Raw genomic sequence first — 16,302 nt, 5'->3', positions numbered from 1 at the left:
GTAGGTTGTCAGACAAACCAATTTAAAAAATTCCTTATTAAACGAATGGACTGGAACCCCTCTGCCTTTGTTCATCTGTCCTAACAGACAAGCCACTGAATTGATTGGTATTCCTGGAGCCAGACTATTGTTAGGATAACAGTATTCAACCTGAATAATCTACAGTATGCAAAATAGATCAAATGATCAAAATAGGGCAAAAACGGACGCATCAATACACAAAATACATAAAACTGTATTTTTCGTCATTGGTACTAGCTGTTGGTTTACAAACATGACCTTGTCCTGCTTCCACAGGGAAAGACCCACACTCTGAAACCAAGTGCAAAAGATCATGTACTTGCTATGACAAAGGGGCCACCTGCACAGCCCATGGAGGACATCAGTATGAGGATTTACCTTTGTGAAGGCCTGCTGGGTATGTTCAGCTTACTTCTCTACATTCCTCATATTGTTATGTCAAACAGCTGACATTTATTCTGATGTTTCAAGAAAACGTTTCCTTCCGGTGTTCTTAAAAACACTTAGAATGAGAAAAAAACATCTAAAATCACACAGTATTCTCTTACTTCCACTGTAGATTGCTCTATATTACTTTACTAACATTATTTTTTTTTGTTTGTCAAAGAAAATCTTTTGAACCAAACAACCTGAAATATTTAAAGGTGTATGTAAAGAAAGTGTTGATAGATGTTGTGACCTTTCACTCATTACAACTTGTTCAAGCTTGTGCTTTGGTTTTCATTTTAATGTAACCACAGTGAACTTTCACTAATCGTGGAAAGATTTATTAAAAAAAAAAAAGAAGCAGAAGTCAGACATGTGATTACCTAGAAGTTGCGTAATGTTAAATATTTATAATGAAGCAGTGAGCTTAACATGTGTTAAAAGGTCAAAGGTTATACCCTGATGTTTGTTTTCTGATGAATCTTTACATAATGCGATTGTCCAATTTTTACGTAGTGATGAATTAACACTACTGAGTGAAGTGGGTTGCTCCTGTCTGAGAATACTTGCCTGAGAGGTTTGGCAAAATTGATGCATGCAGAATTAACAGAATTAACATTAAAGGAATAGGGGGAAAAAGGAAAAAAAAAATATAATGCAGGATTGGTCCTTTTTAAGAATATTTATTTGTACTATGGTAAGTCATGACTGCAGCTGCTGAAAATGAATTACTAGTGTTTAATTGTTATGTTTAACAAAATTGAATTAATTTATAATAATAATAAAAATGTATTTATAGAGCTCTTATCAAAACAATTTTACCTCCTTAAAACTGTTAGTTAAACTGCAGTCTTTAAATATGTAAAAACAATAAGGACTTAAAGTCAATATTATATTTAAACAGATCATAAACATACAGCCTCATCACCACAAACCACAGTAACAAGATTATTTCTAATCTACATCTACTTGACTGTGCTGAACATATTTTTTTGAAAAATTACATCCTGCGTATAAGTGCAAGCTATAGGCTATAAATAAGTGAGTAAATGAGTGTGGTATGTCCTTGTTTGTCCTTGTTTTTGTTCCTCTGGTGTGGGTCTCGGGTCACTCTGCTTTTGTTTTTGCCATAAAACCTACTCACCTTTTCACCTAACCCCCTCCTGCTCTTACTGCTTCTTGTCCCTCTTGCTGCTCCCCCTGGGAAATTCTTCCAGGCCGCGATAAGAGCTCCGTTTGGGATCAACTAGAGGATGCTGCCATGGAAACCTTTTCTCTAAGTAGGGCTTATCTCTTGCCTTTGCATTTTTTCCTGTGTGTGTGTGTGTGTGTGTGTGTGTGTGTGTGTGTGGAGGGGTGTATCCATTGTTCAAACAGACTAGCTCTGTGTTTAATCTTTGATGTGATGTGGGTTTTTCCTGTCCATTGGTGAGCTGCACATCTGTGTGTTTCTTAAAATGTAATAGGGGTGGCAAATATACGCAGTCCTGCAGAATTTGCCTCACGTGTGTGTGTGTGTGTGTGTGTGTGATGTCCATTCGCTTTTGCTCTAACTTTTAACATTTATTTCAATTTCTGTTCACCTTCGATTTCACCAAGTTTTCTGACTAACTTTCATGTTGACCTAAAAGCTTAACATTTCATGGGTTTGCATAATGGATGAGTGCATGTTGCCTTCAAGTGTTGTGAGAAATGTAATTATGAGATGAGCACACTCAAATGAGCCACCAGCTGGTAAATAAGATTGGGAAATGTCAAGTTTTCCAATGAGTTACCGCCATGTGATAGTGGTGGGGAAAATGAAACTGACTCAAAAATCAAATATTTTATTCCTCTTTTGCATCATGTGAAAATTATTTATTTATTTTAAGGTGTGCATTTTTGTTTTAAATAATGTTGTGGCTATTTACAATTTTATTTCTAAATTAAAACAGCAGCCAGCAAAATAAAAAAGATAGATTCCAGGAAGGTTACAAAGAGCAGCACTTAAAGGCAGCATCAGACGCCTCTATAAATGTAATGTTGGACCTTTTTTTTTTATAAAAAAAAGCAAATATCAAAACAATTAAAGTGTTAGTTATGAGCCTCATCACAAACCTCAGTGTTATGCTACAACAAGCGTCATTATGTGTAATTGTACTTGGTCTAATTTGACTCTTACTGTTGTTTTCATGCATAACTAAGACCTATGAACTGCTTGTTTATTTTCTGAGCTACAGTAAAATGTTACAATATCAGTACTTCATTACTTACTGAAACTTTGTAATAACTTAAAATCAAGTGGTAGAAAGCCACATAAAAAATGCAAACAGTATAATAGTTGGATATAATTATTGTATTGCTGACTCTGCCCATAAAATGATATCCTTTTTTTAAATAACTTGCAGAAGTCATTTTGGTTGTAAGGTTTGTGTCAGAGTATTTCTTTTATAGATGTGTATTTAAATTGGCTGGTATGAAAGAACGAATGCTTGCATATGGTATGGGTTGTGTTTGAATGGATCAGCTGTGTTGTTGATGAAACTGTCAAGCTTTGCACATATTAGAAGCTACATATGTACTGTCTCCATGTGTTCAGGTAAGGAGCGCTCCACACTGTGGGACCAGCTGCAGTTCTGGGAGGACGCCTATTTAGATGCTGTGATGTTGGAGCGTGAGGGCATGGGTATGGACCAGGGACCTCAGGAGATGATTGAAAGGTTCAACATGGCTGATATTTTATTCAATCTTTTGTCATTCACACTGTCTGATTCTCATATTATTTTTTTTGCCAAATATTATTTTGCCAGTAACTTTGTAATTCTGGTCCTGGACTATTAATACTTTTCTGTGTTTTGTTTGTCAACACAGATACTTGTCGCTAGGAGAACATGACCGCAAGCGTCTGGAGGATGATGAAGACAGACTTCTGGCCACCCTGCTGCACAATATGATTGCATACATGCTAATGTTGAAAGTACGGAGGCCTGTTTGTCATTTTAATTGTAGGACAGCATAATTGTTTGGTGATCTATGCCAAGTTTGACATTTTTTTTCCCTCCAGATATCTCAACTTTTATTTTTGTTTGTTTAGTTGAACAAAAATGACATCAAGAAGAAAGTGAGGCGTTTGATGGGGAAGTCCCACATTGGCCTCTCATACAGCCAAGAGATCAATGAGATACTGGACAAACTGGCCCACATGGTGAATATCTGTCCTTTTTTAATTCAGTTAGTTCAACTTGCCGTAAAACTTTAATTAAAAGCCAAGCCCAAATTAGATGCTGAGTCCCTTTTACTGGCCGGGTGTGGCTACACATTTTGACAAATTGTAGCAGGTCTCAATTAGATGCTGGGTCTGGTTTTTATAGAAGTACTCTGGATTTATAAAACCTCTTAAAGCCCACAGAGTCGCCCGCTTGAGCTAGTTCTAAACTGATTAGATCGCACATATAAGTATAAATATTTAAACCTTTGTCAATATGGACATGCTACACATCATTAGATCAGTTAGATTCTCCACAATTCAGTCGTTCAGTTTGTTTTACAGAAACCATGAGCACCAAAGTACAATTCATTCAGATTTACCGGCATGGTAAACGACAGACAAGAAAAAAAGTGATTGAAGCAAATAAAAGCCCGGGCTATTAATTGAAGTTTTACGGTAAATTCATCTTTTGTAAATATTTGTACTAAACTATATTTTTTAGAACGGCCGTGAGCTGCCCATCAGGCCCAGCGGAAGCCGTCACATCAAGAAGCAAACATTTGTTGTGCATGCTGGCACTGATACCACAGGAGACATCTTTTTCATGGAGGTACGCAAAGTCTTAACTACCAGTATATGTGTAATTCCTGATACTACAAATGGAGCTTATGGAAGCAGTATACATTTTTGTGAAATACCAAGTAATCTCAAAATAGTAACTCAGTAACTTATGAGTTCTTTATGTTGTTGCTTATTTTACTAATATTAAACTTAACTCATCATTGTTTCAGGTTTGCGATGACTGTATAGTCCTGCGCAGCAACATCGGCACAGTTTACGAGCGCTGGTGGTATGAGAAGCTCATCAACATGACCTACTGCCCCAAGACCAAGGTGCTGTGTCTCTGGAGACGCAACGGCCAAGAGACACAGCTCAATAAGTTCTATACCAAAAAGGTCAGAAACTGCATCTCTCTGCATCCTGTAATTTTATTCACTTTAGGAGAACATTGGTTAGAAATTCAAACAACTATTCTCTTTACGTTCTAGTGTCGTGAACTCTACTACTGTGTTAAAGACAGTATGGAAAGAGCTGCAGCAAGACAGCAAAGCATTAAACCAGGTATGGAGTGAGTGAGTTGGTTGTGCCTAAGTGTCCTTTTTTGCACTTTCTTTCTTTCTTTTTTCTATATATTTTTTCTTTCTCTTTTTCTTTCTTTCTGGCTTTCTCAAAAATGGCCATCCAGTCTGCCCTTTTAACATTTTTAACATCTAGTCTTTTCTCAGGGATGAGTGGGCGTAGCTTCTGATGAGACTTTTGATTGTTGAGTTAGGGGTGCAACGGTTCACGTACCTTGGCTTCAGGGTCACAGTTAAACATATTTTTGGTACAGCAGGGAAAAGGCAGAAAATATTGTCATTTATTTTGAAAAATGGAAACATTAAATGGTTAATTGATCAGTAACGCAACAGTGTTATTAAAAAAGACCAGAAGACAAATATAACGGAAATAAAAAAGACGTAGTTTAAGTTAAATTACATTACGTAAATAATTTGTTCACAGGTTGTACCGAAACAAACAAAGTTGCATAACGACCCAAACATACTGTAATAAACAGTTTGGGAATAATACAAGCACCATTACACACCTGTTGTTCAGTGGCTGCAGTGGTGTGTTTCCTTTTGAAAATTCTGCTAAAGTTGTCATCTTATATGTATTTGAGGGTTTTTGGGGAATTTATTATCCATACTAGTTCTAAACTCAGGTTGGGTTTCTTTCAGGTCCGGAGCTGGGTGGAGAGTTCCCTGTCCAGGACATGAAAACTGGTGAAGGTGGACTGCTGCAGGTCACACTAGAAGGGATCAACCTTAAATTCATGCACAGCCAGGTAAGAGGCCAGTACCACAGCAGAAAAACTGCTTCTCATCTCACACAAGGGCATGAAAGTAACAATCACTCATGATGGTTAAGAGTTCATCTTGTACTTCTGTCTGCCTTTCTGCTCATCTCTCCTGTTTGCCTCATTTCCTTTCATCTTGTGACGTCTTCCTCTATTGTCGTTAAAAATAAATCTTAGTCAAAACGTTAGCGATGACTGACAACATGTTTGATTGGCATTTACTTGTACCTGATGTTTTCCCTTAGAGGAAGAATTCCTGTTTGTGCTTTTGCTTTTTTGGATTTGCTTTTTTCAGTTTTAGTTTGTTTGTTTGTGCGTGTGTATGTTCATATGCATGCTTTTCCCAAAACAATATTAACACATCCTTCCACACAAGTTTCTTTTGATATCTGTGGTGCTCAAACCTCATTGTTCATTTACTGTGTGGGAGGTGATGACGTGTTAATGTGTGTGTGTGTGTGTGTGTGTGTGTGTGTGTGTTGTGCATCAGTGGTAAGACGGATGACCTTGAGAAAAGACTTTTCATTAATAATTGGCTATTTAATAGCAACTTTCACATTTAAGTTTGGACCCTTGAACATCGTCATGTGTTGTCTTCACATCTGCACAGGTAGTCATAGTCGGGTTCGTATATACTGTATTTCCTCAGGTTCATTAGAATGTGAATAATGTGCTGTAGTTGAATAGTCTGAGAAGTGACCATGCTGAAAGATCCAGAGATCCATTGCAGCTAACAGACGCTCCATACATATTGAGCATCTTAACAACAAAAGAAAAGAGTTACCAAAGAGTAAAAAAGATTGAACAGCAGTATTCTTCATCAGACATCCTACATCTTTAAACTGATTTCTCAACAGCAAAAGTAATTTTAAGGGTCAGTTCACCCAAATTACAAGGAGAAAAAATCTTGAATGAATCTTATCACTTTATCGATAGAGGTATCTAGCCATGCAGACAGTTTTGGTTGAATTTGTCCAGGTTTTGAGATATTTGTCTCAGTTTTCTGCCTTGTACTGTACTATGCTCTCCTTTTTGAGAGAAAATCAGTACCCAAAAGGGAGAAATTTGTACTTTTTTTTAATAATTTTTAGTTTCAGTGTCTTTCAGCTCATTGTTTTGGTTTTCCGGCCCGCGACTTTTGCTGTTTTGGTTCATTCTCAGCGCTCTCATAGCATTGTTTTCGGCCGCAGCTGTTTTCAGTGAACAAGCTCTAAAACCAACTGTACACTTCCTGCTCAGCACCAAATGGCAGTCAAAGTTAGCGACTAGCTGGTGAGCATAGTGGAGCATTTATCAGCTGAATCCCTCAGGAGTTGGTTGAAAGTAAAACAGAGCTAAAAGGAGAGTGAATATTGGACTTCCATTCATCTTTTGGACAGAAACACAACTCCAAATGAATGCTAATGTTACTCAGTACTGTGTCTGCTGGATGAAGTTTGCCAAATCAAATTAAAAGGTGATTATGTCAGTGTTGTATTTATAGCTTGTTTCTGCAGTCAATGCAGGTTTAATTTTTCATTGCTGTGAGCATCACAAATAAAATTCCATTAATCGCCACTGTAAAATGAGAACGTTCTGCTTGGCCAGATATAATGTGTTTTTATCATTTGGGTGAACCGACCCTTTAACTTGGATATTGCTACACTGAGTCACTGTTATGATTGCTGCCTGCTTTTCCTTGCTGCTTCTGCTTTTTCTACCTCAGGCTCTTTGGCTCAAGTTGAATTTTTGCGCTTCATATTGCAAGCGGTAGAGTGTCACACTTTTCATTACCATACAAGCTGAAAACAATTAATCTGAGAGATGAGTTTCTCAAAGATGCTCAATGTAGAGCACCATATTTCTAGAATGAACGATTTTCAGTTGTTAGATTGGGAGCATTTGCTCATGAAACGTCCTCGTGGATAGTTTCATGGTTTTCGAGTAGAACAGATTCACCAAACCCTCAGCAGGAGCTTTATTCAGCACTGGATGCCATTTGGAAGACTTTTTTAAATTATAGTATTACAGAGAGTAAGCACTGGGTCGGGCCCTGGGCAGCTCTGCAGTGTACATCCTACACCGTAGCGGGATTTACTGTCTATCAGTGACTGCCCTCATTTATCTGTTCTGCTGTGTGAGCAAGTGGTGTTGGTGCCAGCCCTTGTTGCTGGAGGAGGAGGCATGGAGGGCTCTGGGGGACTGAGATGTTTAAAGTCCAGGAAAACAAAGGTGAATCCAGCTCTCAATACCCTAGTCAAACCTCTAGTCCTCTTTTCTTTTTTCTTCTTCTCCTATTTCCTAGTTTTTGGGGCTGATTCCTCTTGTGACAGGTTTTTCATATTGGCTCTGGTAACTTCTTAGCTTTGAATTGATTTGAATCCGTACGAGGCTCCTGTGGATAGTGCCCTCTCGGAGTGTCGTCGAGTGTTTGTGCTCTTCTGTCCGATAATAATCCAAACCATTTCTCTCCCATGCTCTCTCCCCCTGCAAGGAGCGGAAGGTACACAACCTCTGCTGTGTTTGCTTATTAGCAGTTACATCTTATTGGGTTCCTTTTGTTTTCTCTATCTTTTCTTTTAACTGTTGTAGCTGTATGGCAAATCTAATTTTGTGTCCTTGTCTACATTTTTATATGGAACTTCCATGTATGCATCATATGGGCCATATTGCATCTCTGAGCATAAAAAGAAATGTGTTGTTTGTTTTTTTTATACAACGTTTACTGTTTACATCCAAATATATAACTATAAATTCTGATACACTTCATTGATGAAACAAGTCATGTTGAATTAGCTTTGAGCAGACTCAATGCATTTGTCCTCATTTAACCGTCGCCCATGTATGCGTTTGATCATGGAAACTTCTCATAGTGTGCTTTTATTTTCTTTCGTTAGCTGTTAAAAGCCTGCATTCCACGTGTAGTTGTTTTATTTTTACCTTTCATACTGAATAAAACAAGTTTAACATGGTTAATTTTTTAAATATGAAGTGTTTACTTTTCATCCAGTGTTGTTGAGTTAATAATGTTCTGTCTTGTTTTGTTTGTTTTTTGTTTGTTTTTAGGTTTTCATAGAGCTGAGTCACATTAAAAAGTGCAATACAGTGAAGGGAGTCTTTGTCCTGGAGGAATTTGGTAATTACACCATCTATTGATTCTAGGCCTGTACTCGGCACGGCAGTAACTCAGCTTCATGGCAAATGTATTGACGAGAGCTAATAAGGGTTCACTAAATTGGATACTCGCTCTCCTCAAGGAACACTGAGACACTGATGCCTGTAGGTTATTAAGTGAGTGATGAATTCTTCCGAGGACGAGGTTTTCTTTCAGTCACATGGCAGCGTTGACGTTTAGAGCAAGTGCCATTTCATTTAGTTGATAAAGAGGGACAGAGTTGGTGAGAGAAATTATAAGTATGTACAGCGTAAAACAGAAGTGAGGACAAAGTCCAGCTGCCTTTTTCGCAAAAGAAGAAATTAAAACTATAATGTTCAAAAATAAGAATCAGTGTCAGTTCTTGTAGTAGAGGTAGATGCATAACATATTGTAAATTACTTTTATAATTTAATGACATTAACACTTAAAATGGTACAGGATTTGAGTCTCCATTTTAGGGAAAACAAAATAGAGATTCGTATGCTTCTAATGTTAGCAAATATCATGATAGCTAGGATAAGTTTGCTGATATTCTATATTTTTCATATTGTTGACAAATCCCATGAAAAGACCAAAACCAATAAAAAGCTGTGTACTCAATGCCTGATATATATTATTCCTCTGTGCCATAGAGCTCCATTGTTGTCCAAAAACTATTAAAAACACATCAGTGAGCCACACTGTTACACTGGCATGTGTTCCTTCATTACCATGAACACACACACTGTAGGTTATTTTGAGTCAATCCCGCATGAACCATCCTGCTGCTGGAAATACTCACCAGCGCACCAAATGTGTATTAATCCATGGCTGAAAATAGTCCCCAACAAATGCACTATTTACTCCTGTTTGAGTAATATTTGCTTAAAACCACAGTGCCAACTGTTTTAGAAAATCCTTTAGCCCTTTTAAAATACGAAACTGTACATTTGCGACCTGTTTTTAAAGATTTACATCTTCAGTAGGAAACAGTGGGCTTGGGTAATGAGAGACGGATTAACTTATTATTGGTTTCGGCTTTTTCATGGGATTTGTGGACAGTAATAAAAATATAGAATACAACCGGCCTTAAGCTTTAAGAGCACTGGATAATACATCTTTTTTTTTTATGTTTTCCTGCATGATCAGTAAAAGATTTAGCCTGAAAATTAGTAGCAAGTACCAGACTTGAACAGTAACACTCTTACTTACACTACATGTAAATGAATAATAGAGGACAACAGTTACAAATATTTCACCTTGCTGTACAGTTACTTGCTATTAAGTTTTCTTGGGCAATGAAAATCATTAATTGAACATAAGTAGTTTTCGCTCTTAAACTCCTTCATTTCTCTGATAGAATCAGAAAAACACCCGATTTATCTACATTGACAATGGGGGAAAAAACTCTTCTTCCACCATAAGACATACATTGACAAAGGGTCAGTCACATATTTCACAAAGGCAATGCAATAGCCATGTTTAAAAAGACTGGGATTGAAAGTGTTCAGACATTCATTAAATAGCTTCATTTAAAAATGCCTAATGGAGAGAAGAGAGCAAAGAGGGTTTGTTTTGTAGTTCAGGCTGCCTCTGTGTTTTAGACTGCAGTGAGCAGGAGTTTGAAGGGTTAGTGCACTGTTTACATTTCCAGGAAGAAGTCAAAAAAGATGACTTACAGTATGACAGTGCAGTATATGATCGTCAGAGGTTGCAGTTGAGTACCAGGCTGGGTTACTGTCGTGTCTCTGTGCTGCTTTTGTAATGTTGCCCTCATCTTTGCCACTATGAAAACCTTCATTCTCCAGCAGGTAAAGTGTTGTCACCTTTCTCCTTTCTTATTCAAACGTATTCCGTGCAGAATATTTCCTCACTCAATCCTTTTCATTGATTCATTTATCTTTTCTTGTACCATGAGTTTTCCTCTGCTTCCTTCATCACTTGCTTTTAATTTCAGAGATCACCCCAGACTTCATCTCTTATGTGGTCTTAATTTTCTGATAGTGTGCCTCTGTATCTCAGCCACATACCTAACATTTCCCAGCCCCTTCATCTGTCCAGATCTCAGTCTCCTCATCTCTGCTATGGGTTCACAGTTACTAATGAAAAGTCAGCCTGTCATGTGAACAGGTCCTGGGTCAAAGGATTTTGGCCTCTTGTAGTAGCTTTTCTGTGATGTCTTTTCAATCTCAGTTCACTGGGGTGGAGGAGGTTGTCCCTTTTTTTTTCTTCTATTTTTTTCATATTAGAAACTTTTCAACCTTTTGTAGTCTGGTAGTGTTTTTATTTGTCCATTTGTTGGGCCATGAACGTCTCACCAACAGTCACAAGCTCAGATTTAATCCTTTGTCGTCCTTTGTAAACAGTTTAATCATTACTCTGGCTGTTCGCATCAGACTTTGATGGATTGTTTGTCTGATCATTTAATTAGTCGAAATAACACAATTCAACATAACCAGGATTTAACGACAGAATTTGACTGACTGTCGAGGTGGACTCTTCTTGGCCCACATCCCATTTTACACCTTGTTGAAAGTCCAACCCCCAAAGCTCTCAAACATTAAGGTGCCTGCCGCCTTTGAATTCTTTGTTTTGTCTCTTGCACCGGCATAGTTCCTGAAACTAAAGAAGTGGTGATCCACAAGTACAAGACCCCCATGGTGAGTCCTCACTTCTTTTGTCAGTCAGTACTTTATTTTTTTTAATCAGTGCATGTAGAGTACCAGTCATAAAGTGCACAGCAGAAATGTGCCTCACACAATTTGACATTTGTATCTGTAAACAAAACATACAACATAACTGTGGGGGCGCACTCTGATTTTAATCCCCCCTGGGAAAACTAACATGAATTTCATTGGAAGCACTTAACACTTACTTTATAAGAATGTGTGAACTTATCGACTTAGAGTGAAGCAATTTGCCTCCCTCTGGTCATTAAAGGATTACAGCACATTTTTGAGAGTTGAGTTATGTCTCTTTGACTGAAAGTAGCACTGAAAACGAAAGGGTCCACAGTGGTGTGGGTGTTGATTAGAAGATGATATGGAGTTCTAGAAAAATGCAGTTTATTTATATAGCACATTTAAAAACAACAGGAGTTGAGCCAGATGGGATTAGGATCTGCCTCAAACAAATATACATGATCAAAAGGAATAGTATAAAATAGAATAAAACCAGCAACAGGTTGAAATGCAGTAAGAGGACATTAGAAAAAAATAAAAAGGGAACTTAACAAAGTCCATGGTGCAGCCTCAGATGTAACTAAAGGCAAGAGAGTAAAGGTAGGTCTTTAAACTTTATTTAAAATTGTCAATGGTGGAACAGGACTTATTGTAGGACGGGAGGCTGTTCCAGAGCCTGCGAACATAAAAAGCCCTGCACAGTGGTTTATAATACTGCGAGATAGGATTTTACAACTTATCACAGTGACAATCGTTTGATCCTCTGTCTCGACAATCACCATGTAAACTGCAGAATTTCAGGTTTAAAAGTAATCTACCAAGACTGTGCGCTTGCATGTATTTGATGTTCTAACGCAGTGCTTTGTTGGATGACGTCGCACTGCCTTGCAAATGTTTAGATGATCTCCACTTAATACTGTAGCTCCACTTTAACTTAGAGCTTATACTAAGACTGGATAGTTAATAACATTTAATGATAATTTGGTACCAGTCTTGTTACTTACTTGTTCAGTAAGGTGACCACTGAGGGAAATTTCACAAAACCTCTGTTCACTTTTCATAATCTGGACACCCAGCAATATGCTGTTACATTACAAAGAAATTACAATTAGTTGAGTTCAGGCAAATGTGCAGCGTAGGATTTTGGCACTCTAAGAATACAGCATGAAGAGCGCACAAATTAAAGGATTACATTGTGTGAATCCTTGAGGTCCAGCAAACTTAGTGAATGCATTTTCTTCCTCATAAAATATTTGCAGAGTTGATTTTTTTTTTTAAAGAATTTAAAAGTGCATCGTTTACATCTGTGTTCACTTGATGGCTGTTTTTGGCAAATTGCTCCACTTCTTAGCGATTTACTGCCACCAACTATTGATCAGCAGAACATCATGAAACTGGCAGCAGGAATGTGTATCTTGATGACAGCGTCCACGATGCTAATAAAACAGGGACCCACTCGTAAATAACATTTATTAGTGGTCAAAAACTCCCCAGGGTACCTTTTTTAAATACTGAAGTATGCGACAGTACATATTCCTACAGTATTTAGACTGAGGGGAGGGGTCTTGTCGATCTTTGCTCCTTGTGTTATTTTTTAACTATACACACATGTAACCTCACACCTGGGCTGTCGTCTTCCTCATGGTTATTTCTTCCTTCTGCAGGCACATCAGATCTGTTACTCGGTCCTTTGCCTTTTCTCCTACGTGGCGGCAGTGAAGGGGAAGGAGGCGGAAGGAAAACCCAAGATTCTGTCACCGAGACCCCTTCCTAGCTAGTCTACACCTCGCGCCCTCTCCCCCGTCTCTCCCCCCCCGTCCTTGGTGTGCCTCTCTACTTGAAAATGGCATCTCAGCTCTAAAAACCACTGACTTTTGACAATCCCTAACTTTACTCTAAGCACACAATTCCTGCTCCCTCCTCCTGTATATACAAGCCTAAGACCCTTTTTAGACCCTGTTGTGTAGACGTGTTTGGTCCGTGATGTTGTGTAAATACTTCCAACCCCTCATCGCTGTTGTCCTGATGATCATACCAACTAGCTAAATGTTTGCCTGCTCCTTAACTTGGGAGGAGTGATTCCCCTCGAGCTCTTCTCCTCAGTGTGAAAATCTTCTATTGTTCCTGCTGCCAAGACCCAACTGTTTTTACCGATAGGAGATGTGAGGGATAGCCCCGAGGCAGAGTGCATGCAGGTCCCATGCACAGCCTTGACATTCACTACAGAGTAGCTTCCCCCCCCACACCTCCCACCTGTCTCCATACGACTGTGTGAGTTATTCTGTGATATGTGGTTACTGTAAAGTTCCAGTCCGTCCAAGTTTAAACTGGTGAAACATCCAGAGACCCTCATGTAGTGCAGGACGTCCCATACTACAAATGCTAATGTATACTGCACCGGAGCACCGCATGTAAACGCTTCTTAAAAGTGTTTGAACCCTAAAATAATGTGAGTGTTCTCAGATGTGTTCTCCTATATCGGCCCGCCAGGCTCAATTACTGTTCTAGTTCTACTGTAAAATTTCTCGTCTGTGGTCTGCTGTTATCAACTGCATGTTGCTATGAGGATGAAAAATAAATATTATATATATATTTCTATATATAGTATTTATTTAATATATACATATTGACTGTACATTTCTCTGGAAAAAAAAATGTTACAAATTGTTGATTTGCTAGATGTGCAATACTTAAGTAGTTAGCCATTGCCAGAGCCAGGTTTTCTTAAGTTAACTGGCGTTCACAGGGTGAAGAATGTAAGAAAGAACTTTTTTTTTTCTATAGTACATATTGATTGAAGTGAATGATGACTTTAGTTTGACATGACTGTTTAAAGTTTTTTTGTTTTTTTTAAAAGAAAAAAAAAAAAGGTAAATCAACTCCGATTCACATGGCAAAAAAAAAATGGTTGCTGTCTTTGGGTGCAAACTTTGGAGCTTTTTGCACTCAGGCCACACCCCCAACCAGTGATGTAATAGCAGGTGTTTATAAACAACAGCAGGTGGAGATGCTGGTAAAAACCTCATTGACAGCTTTTCAGTACTGCTTCCATTTGAATCCGCCGTCCACAAGCCATGTTAAATGTGTCTTTGATAGTGTGAATTGTTTGCGATGCTGTTGGTACACGTTATTTTTCGATTCCAGTCGTCATAAGCAGTATGTGCCGTTTGTGTGCCGAATGAAGTGGAAACCGAACCCACCTAGCTGAAACCGGTGTTACACCATAGTGAGTAATGTGACTGCCGGGGGCACTGTTGTTGTTTTTAATTCCGCCTTTAAACGGGTCAGTAATTACTTTAAATTTCCATGTCTCATTTTATGTTGAATAGTGTCGTCAGTTGTAGGTTTGTTGACTTGTACCTGGAAATAAAAAAAAACATTGCTGCATCCAAATATCGTCAGGTAAATAGATTTTTGCCGCATTCTTTTGCCACATTTCAAGTATTTAACAACAAAAGAAGCCAGGTTAGGATGTTTATATGATGTGACTACAAGGATAGCAGTAAAGTAACATTGGAATAATACATGAGCGCTCCCAAGTGGGATTAACGAGACGTTTACCTTTTCTTCCCATTCTGCAGCATAAGCGGCATGTTCTGTTTGTTATTCAGTCTTTAAAACGGGTTAGCAATTCCTTTTTCAATTTCCAGGTACAAGGTCACATTTTCTGGTGGCCTTTGTCAGAAATAGTGACCCGTCTTCTGCTGTGCCTCTGTTGACCTGTACCTGGAAATATTGTCATCTGCTTGGCTTTTCTCTCACCGGTTATATGTGACCCAACTGCACCTGGAAACTTGTGGAAAGTGTGACAATATCCATGCAACAATGCGGTCACACTAGGGCTGCAACTAACAATTATTTTCATTATCAATTCATTTGGTCAAATGTCAGTAAATAGACTGAGAAATTACATTATATTTTTAACTGAGTTGACTTTTTGAAACGTGTTTTGTCCGACCAGCAGTACAAAATCCAAAGTTATTCAATCAACCATCATAGAAAAAGGAAACCAGTGCACTTGTGCTAAAAAACAAAACAAAAAAGGACTTAACGATTAGCTCTTGGCCACAGAATATATGGTGCAACACCGGTGCGGTTTGGTCAGGGTTTGGAGTGCACACAATAAGCAGCCAAGGAAAAGCACCTGCTCTTTACATCACAGATCAGGTTGTGACAAAAGTACAAAATCCTCCAAACTCACAGCAGTTTTCCGTCCTGTGATTGGTCTGTCAGATGTGTTGAAGCTGTGGTCATCTGCTCCACGAGGAGAGCGAGTCTCGATGTTGTTTGTTCTGTGATAGTAAAGAACGGTTGAATCTGGTCCTATCGCTGGCCCATTAACTTTCACAGTGAGTGTGTGTGGGTTTGTGTGTGCGCATGCGTTCATGTGAACAGTTTCTCCAGATCAGCAATATATTGGTACAGCTATAATCACTGGAAGAAGGTTCTTTTGTTTTGATTCTGACATGCTTGTATTTTTAGTAATTTAACTGTGCAAAGGAAAATGATCAGTAGGATATTCAGAAGATGCTGTTTCATTAGAGAATGAAAATGACACCACACACGTCGGTGTAAATAAGACAGAACTCGATCTGAAGCATCTCCAACATTGGGACACAGCTCTTTCTGCTTAAGTTGAAAGGATTTTTTTTTAAACTGGATTACAACTCATCTCTGTCATTGTACTAGCCAGCTGCTGTAACTAGAGGGAATAAATGAAATGAGATACCAGGTGTAAGTATTCCAGTATTTGAAAAAGTATTTATAGAATATGTACAGCTTTGGCAATATAATAAAGTTGTCGCAAAGAAAAGAAATTTAGAGCTTTGGAGATTTATTTTAGCAAGTGGTGTGACTATTCAGTGAAACAAACTTGTTTTTGCAAAAGTTTGCTTCACAGTATAAATCCATATTGAACAGCAGCACAACCATTAAAAATATTAAGACTGGAGGAAGGAGGGGAAAAAGGCAC

General features: G+C 38.3%; 1 protein-coding gene across 35 annotated transcripts in view; it reads left to right on the top strand.

The window, feature by feature from the left end:
• Nucleotides 1–16,147, top strand: part of madd (MAP-kinase activating death domain) — a 52,576-nt gene extending 36,429 nt beyond the window's left edge. For 16 of the 35 annotated variants that reach the window (XM_044201760.1, XM_044201879.1, XM_044201749.1 and 13 more), the window contains 13 exons: nucleotides 298–418; nucleotides 1,665–1,727; nucleotides 3,026–3,146; nucleotides 3,298–3,403; nucleotides 3,521–3,631; nucleotides 4,137–4,244; nucleotides 4,426–4,590; nucleotides 4,684–4,756; nucleotides 5,416–5,522; nucleotides 8,008–8,016; nucleotides 8,580–8,649; nucleotides 11,263–11,309; nucleotides 12,995–16,147. In XM_044201760.1, coding sequence (XP_044057695.1) covers nucleotides 298–418; nucleotides 1,665–1,727; nucleotides 3,026–3,146; nucleotides 3,298–3,403; nucleotides 3,521–3,631; nucleotides 4,137–4,244; nucleotides 4,426–4,590; nucleotides 4,684–4,756; nucleotides 5,416–5,522; nucleotides 8,008–8,016; nucleotides 8,580–8,649; nucleotides 11,263–11,309; nucleotides 12,995–13,108 — 1,215 coding nt within the window. In that variant the 3' untranslated portion in view covers nucleotides 13,109–16,147. The remainder of the gene's footprint in view (nucleotides 1–297; nucleotides 419–1,664; nucleotides 1,728–3,025; nucleotides 3,147–3,297; nucleotides 3,404–3,520; nucleotides 3,632–4,136; nucleotides 4,245–4,425; nucleotides 4,591–4,683; nucleotides 4,757–5,415; nucleotides 5,523–8,007; nucleotides 8,017–8,579; nucleotides 8,650–11,262; nucleotides 11,310–12,994) is intronic. The other 19 variants (XM_044201910.1, XM_044201901.1, XM_044201944.1 and 16 more) reach the window with 5 other exon arrangements.
• Nucleotides 16,148–16,302: the final 155 nt, after the last annotated feature.

This window comes from Siniperca chuatsi, linkage group LG1, assembly GCF_020085105.1.
Source record: "Siniperca chuatsi isolate FFG_IHB_CAS linkage group LG1, ASM2008510v1, whole genome shotgun sequence".
NCBI classification, from domain to species: Eukaryota; Metazoa; Chordata; class Actinopteri; order Centrarchiformes; family Sinipercidae; genus Siniperca; species Siniperca chuatsi.
Note: the sequence above shows the minus strand (reverse complement) of the source record. Positions and strands in the feature narration are given on the sequence as shown.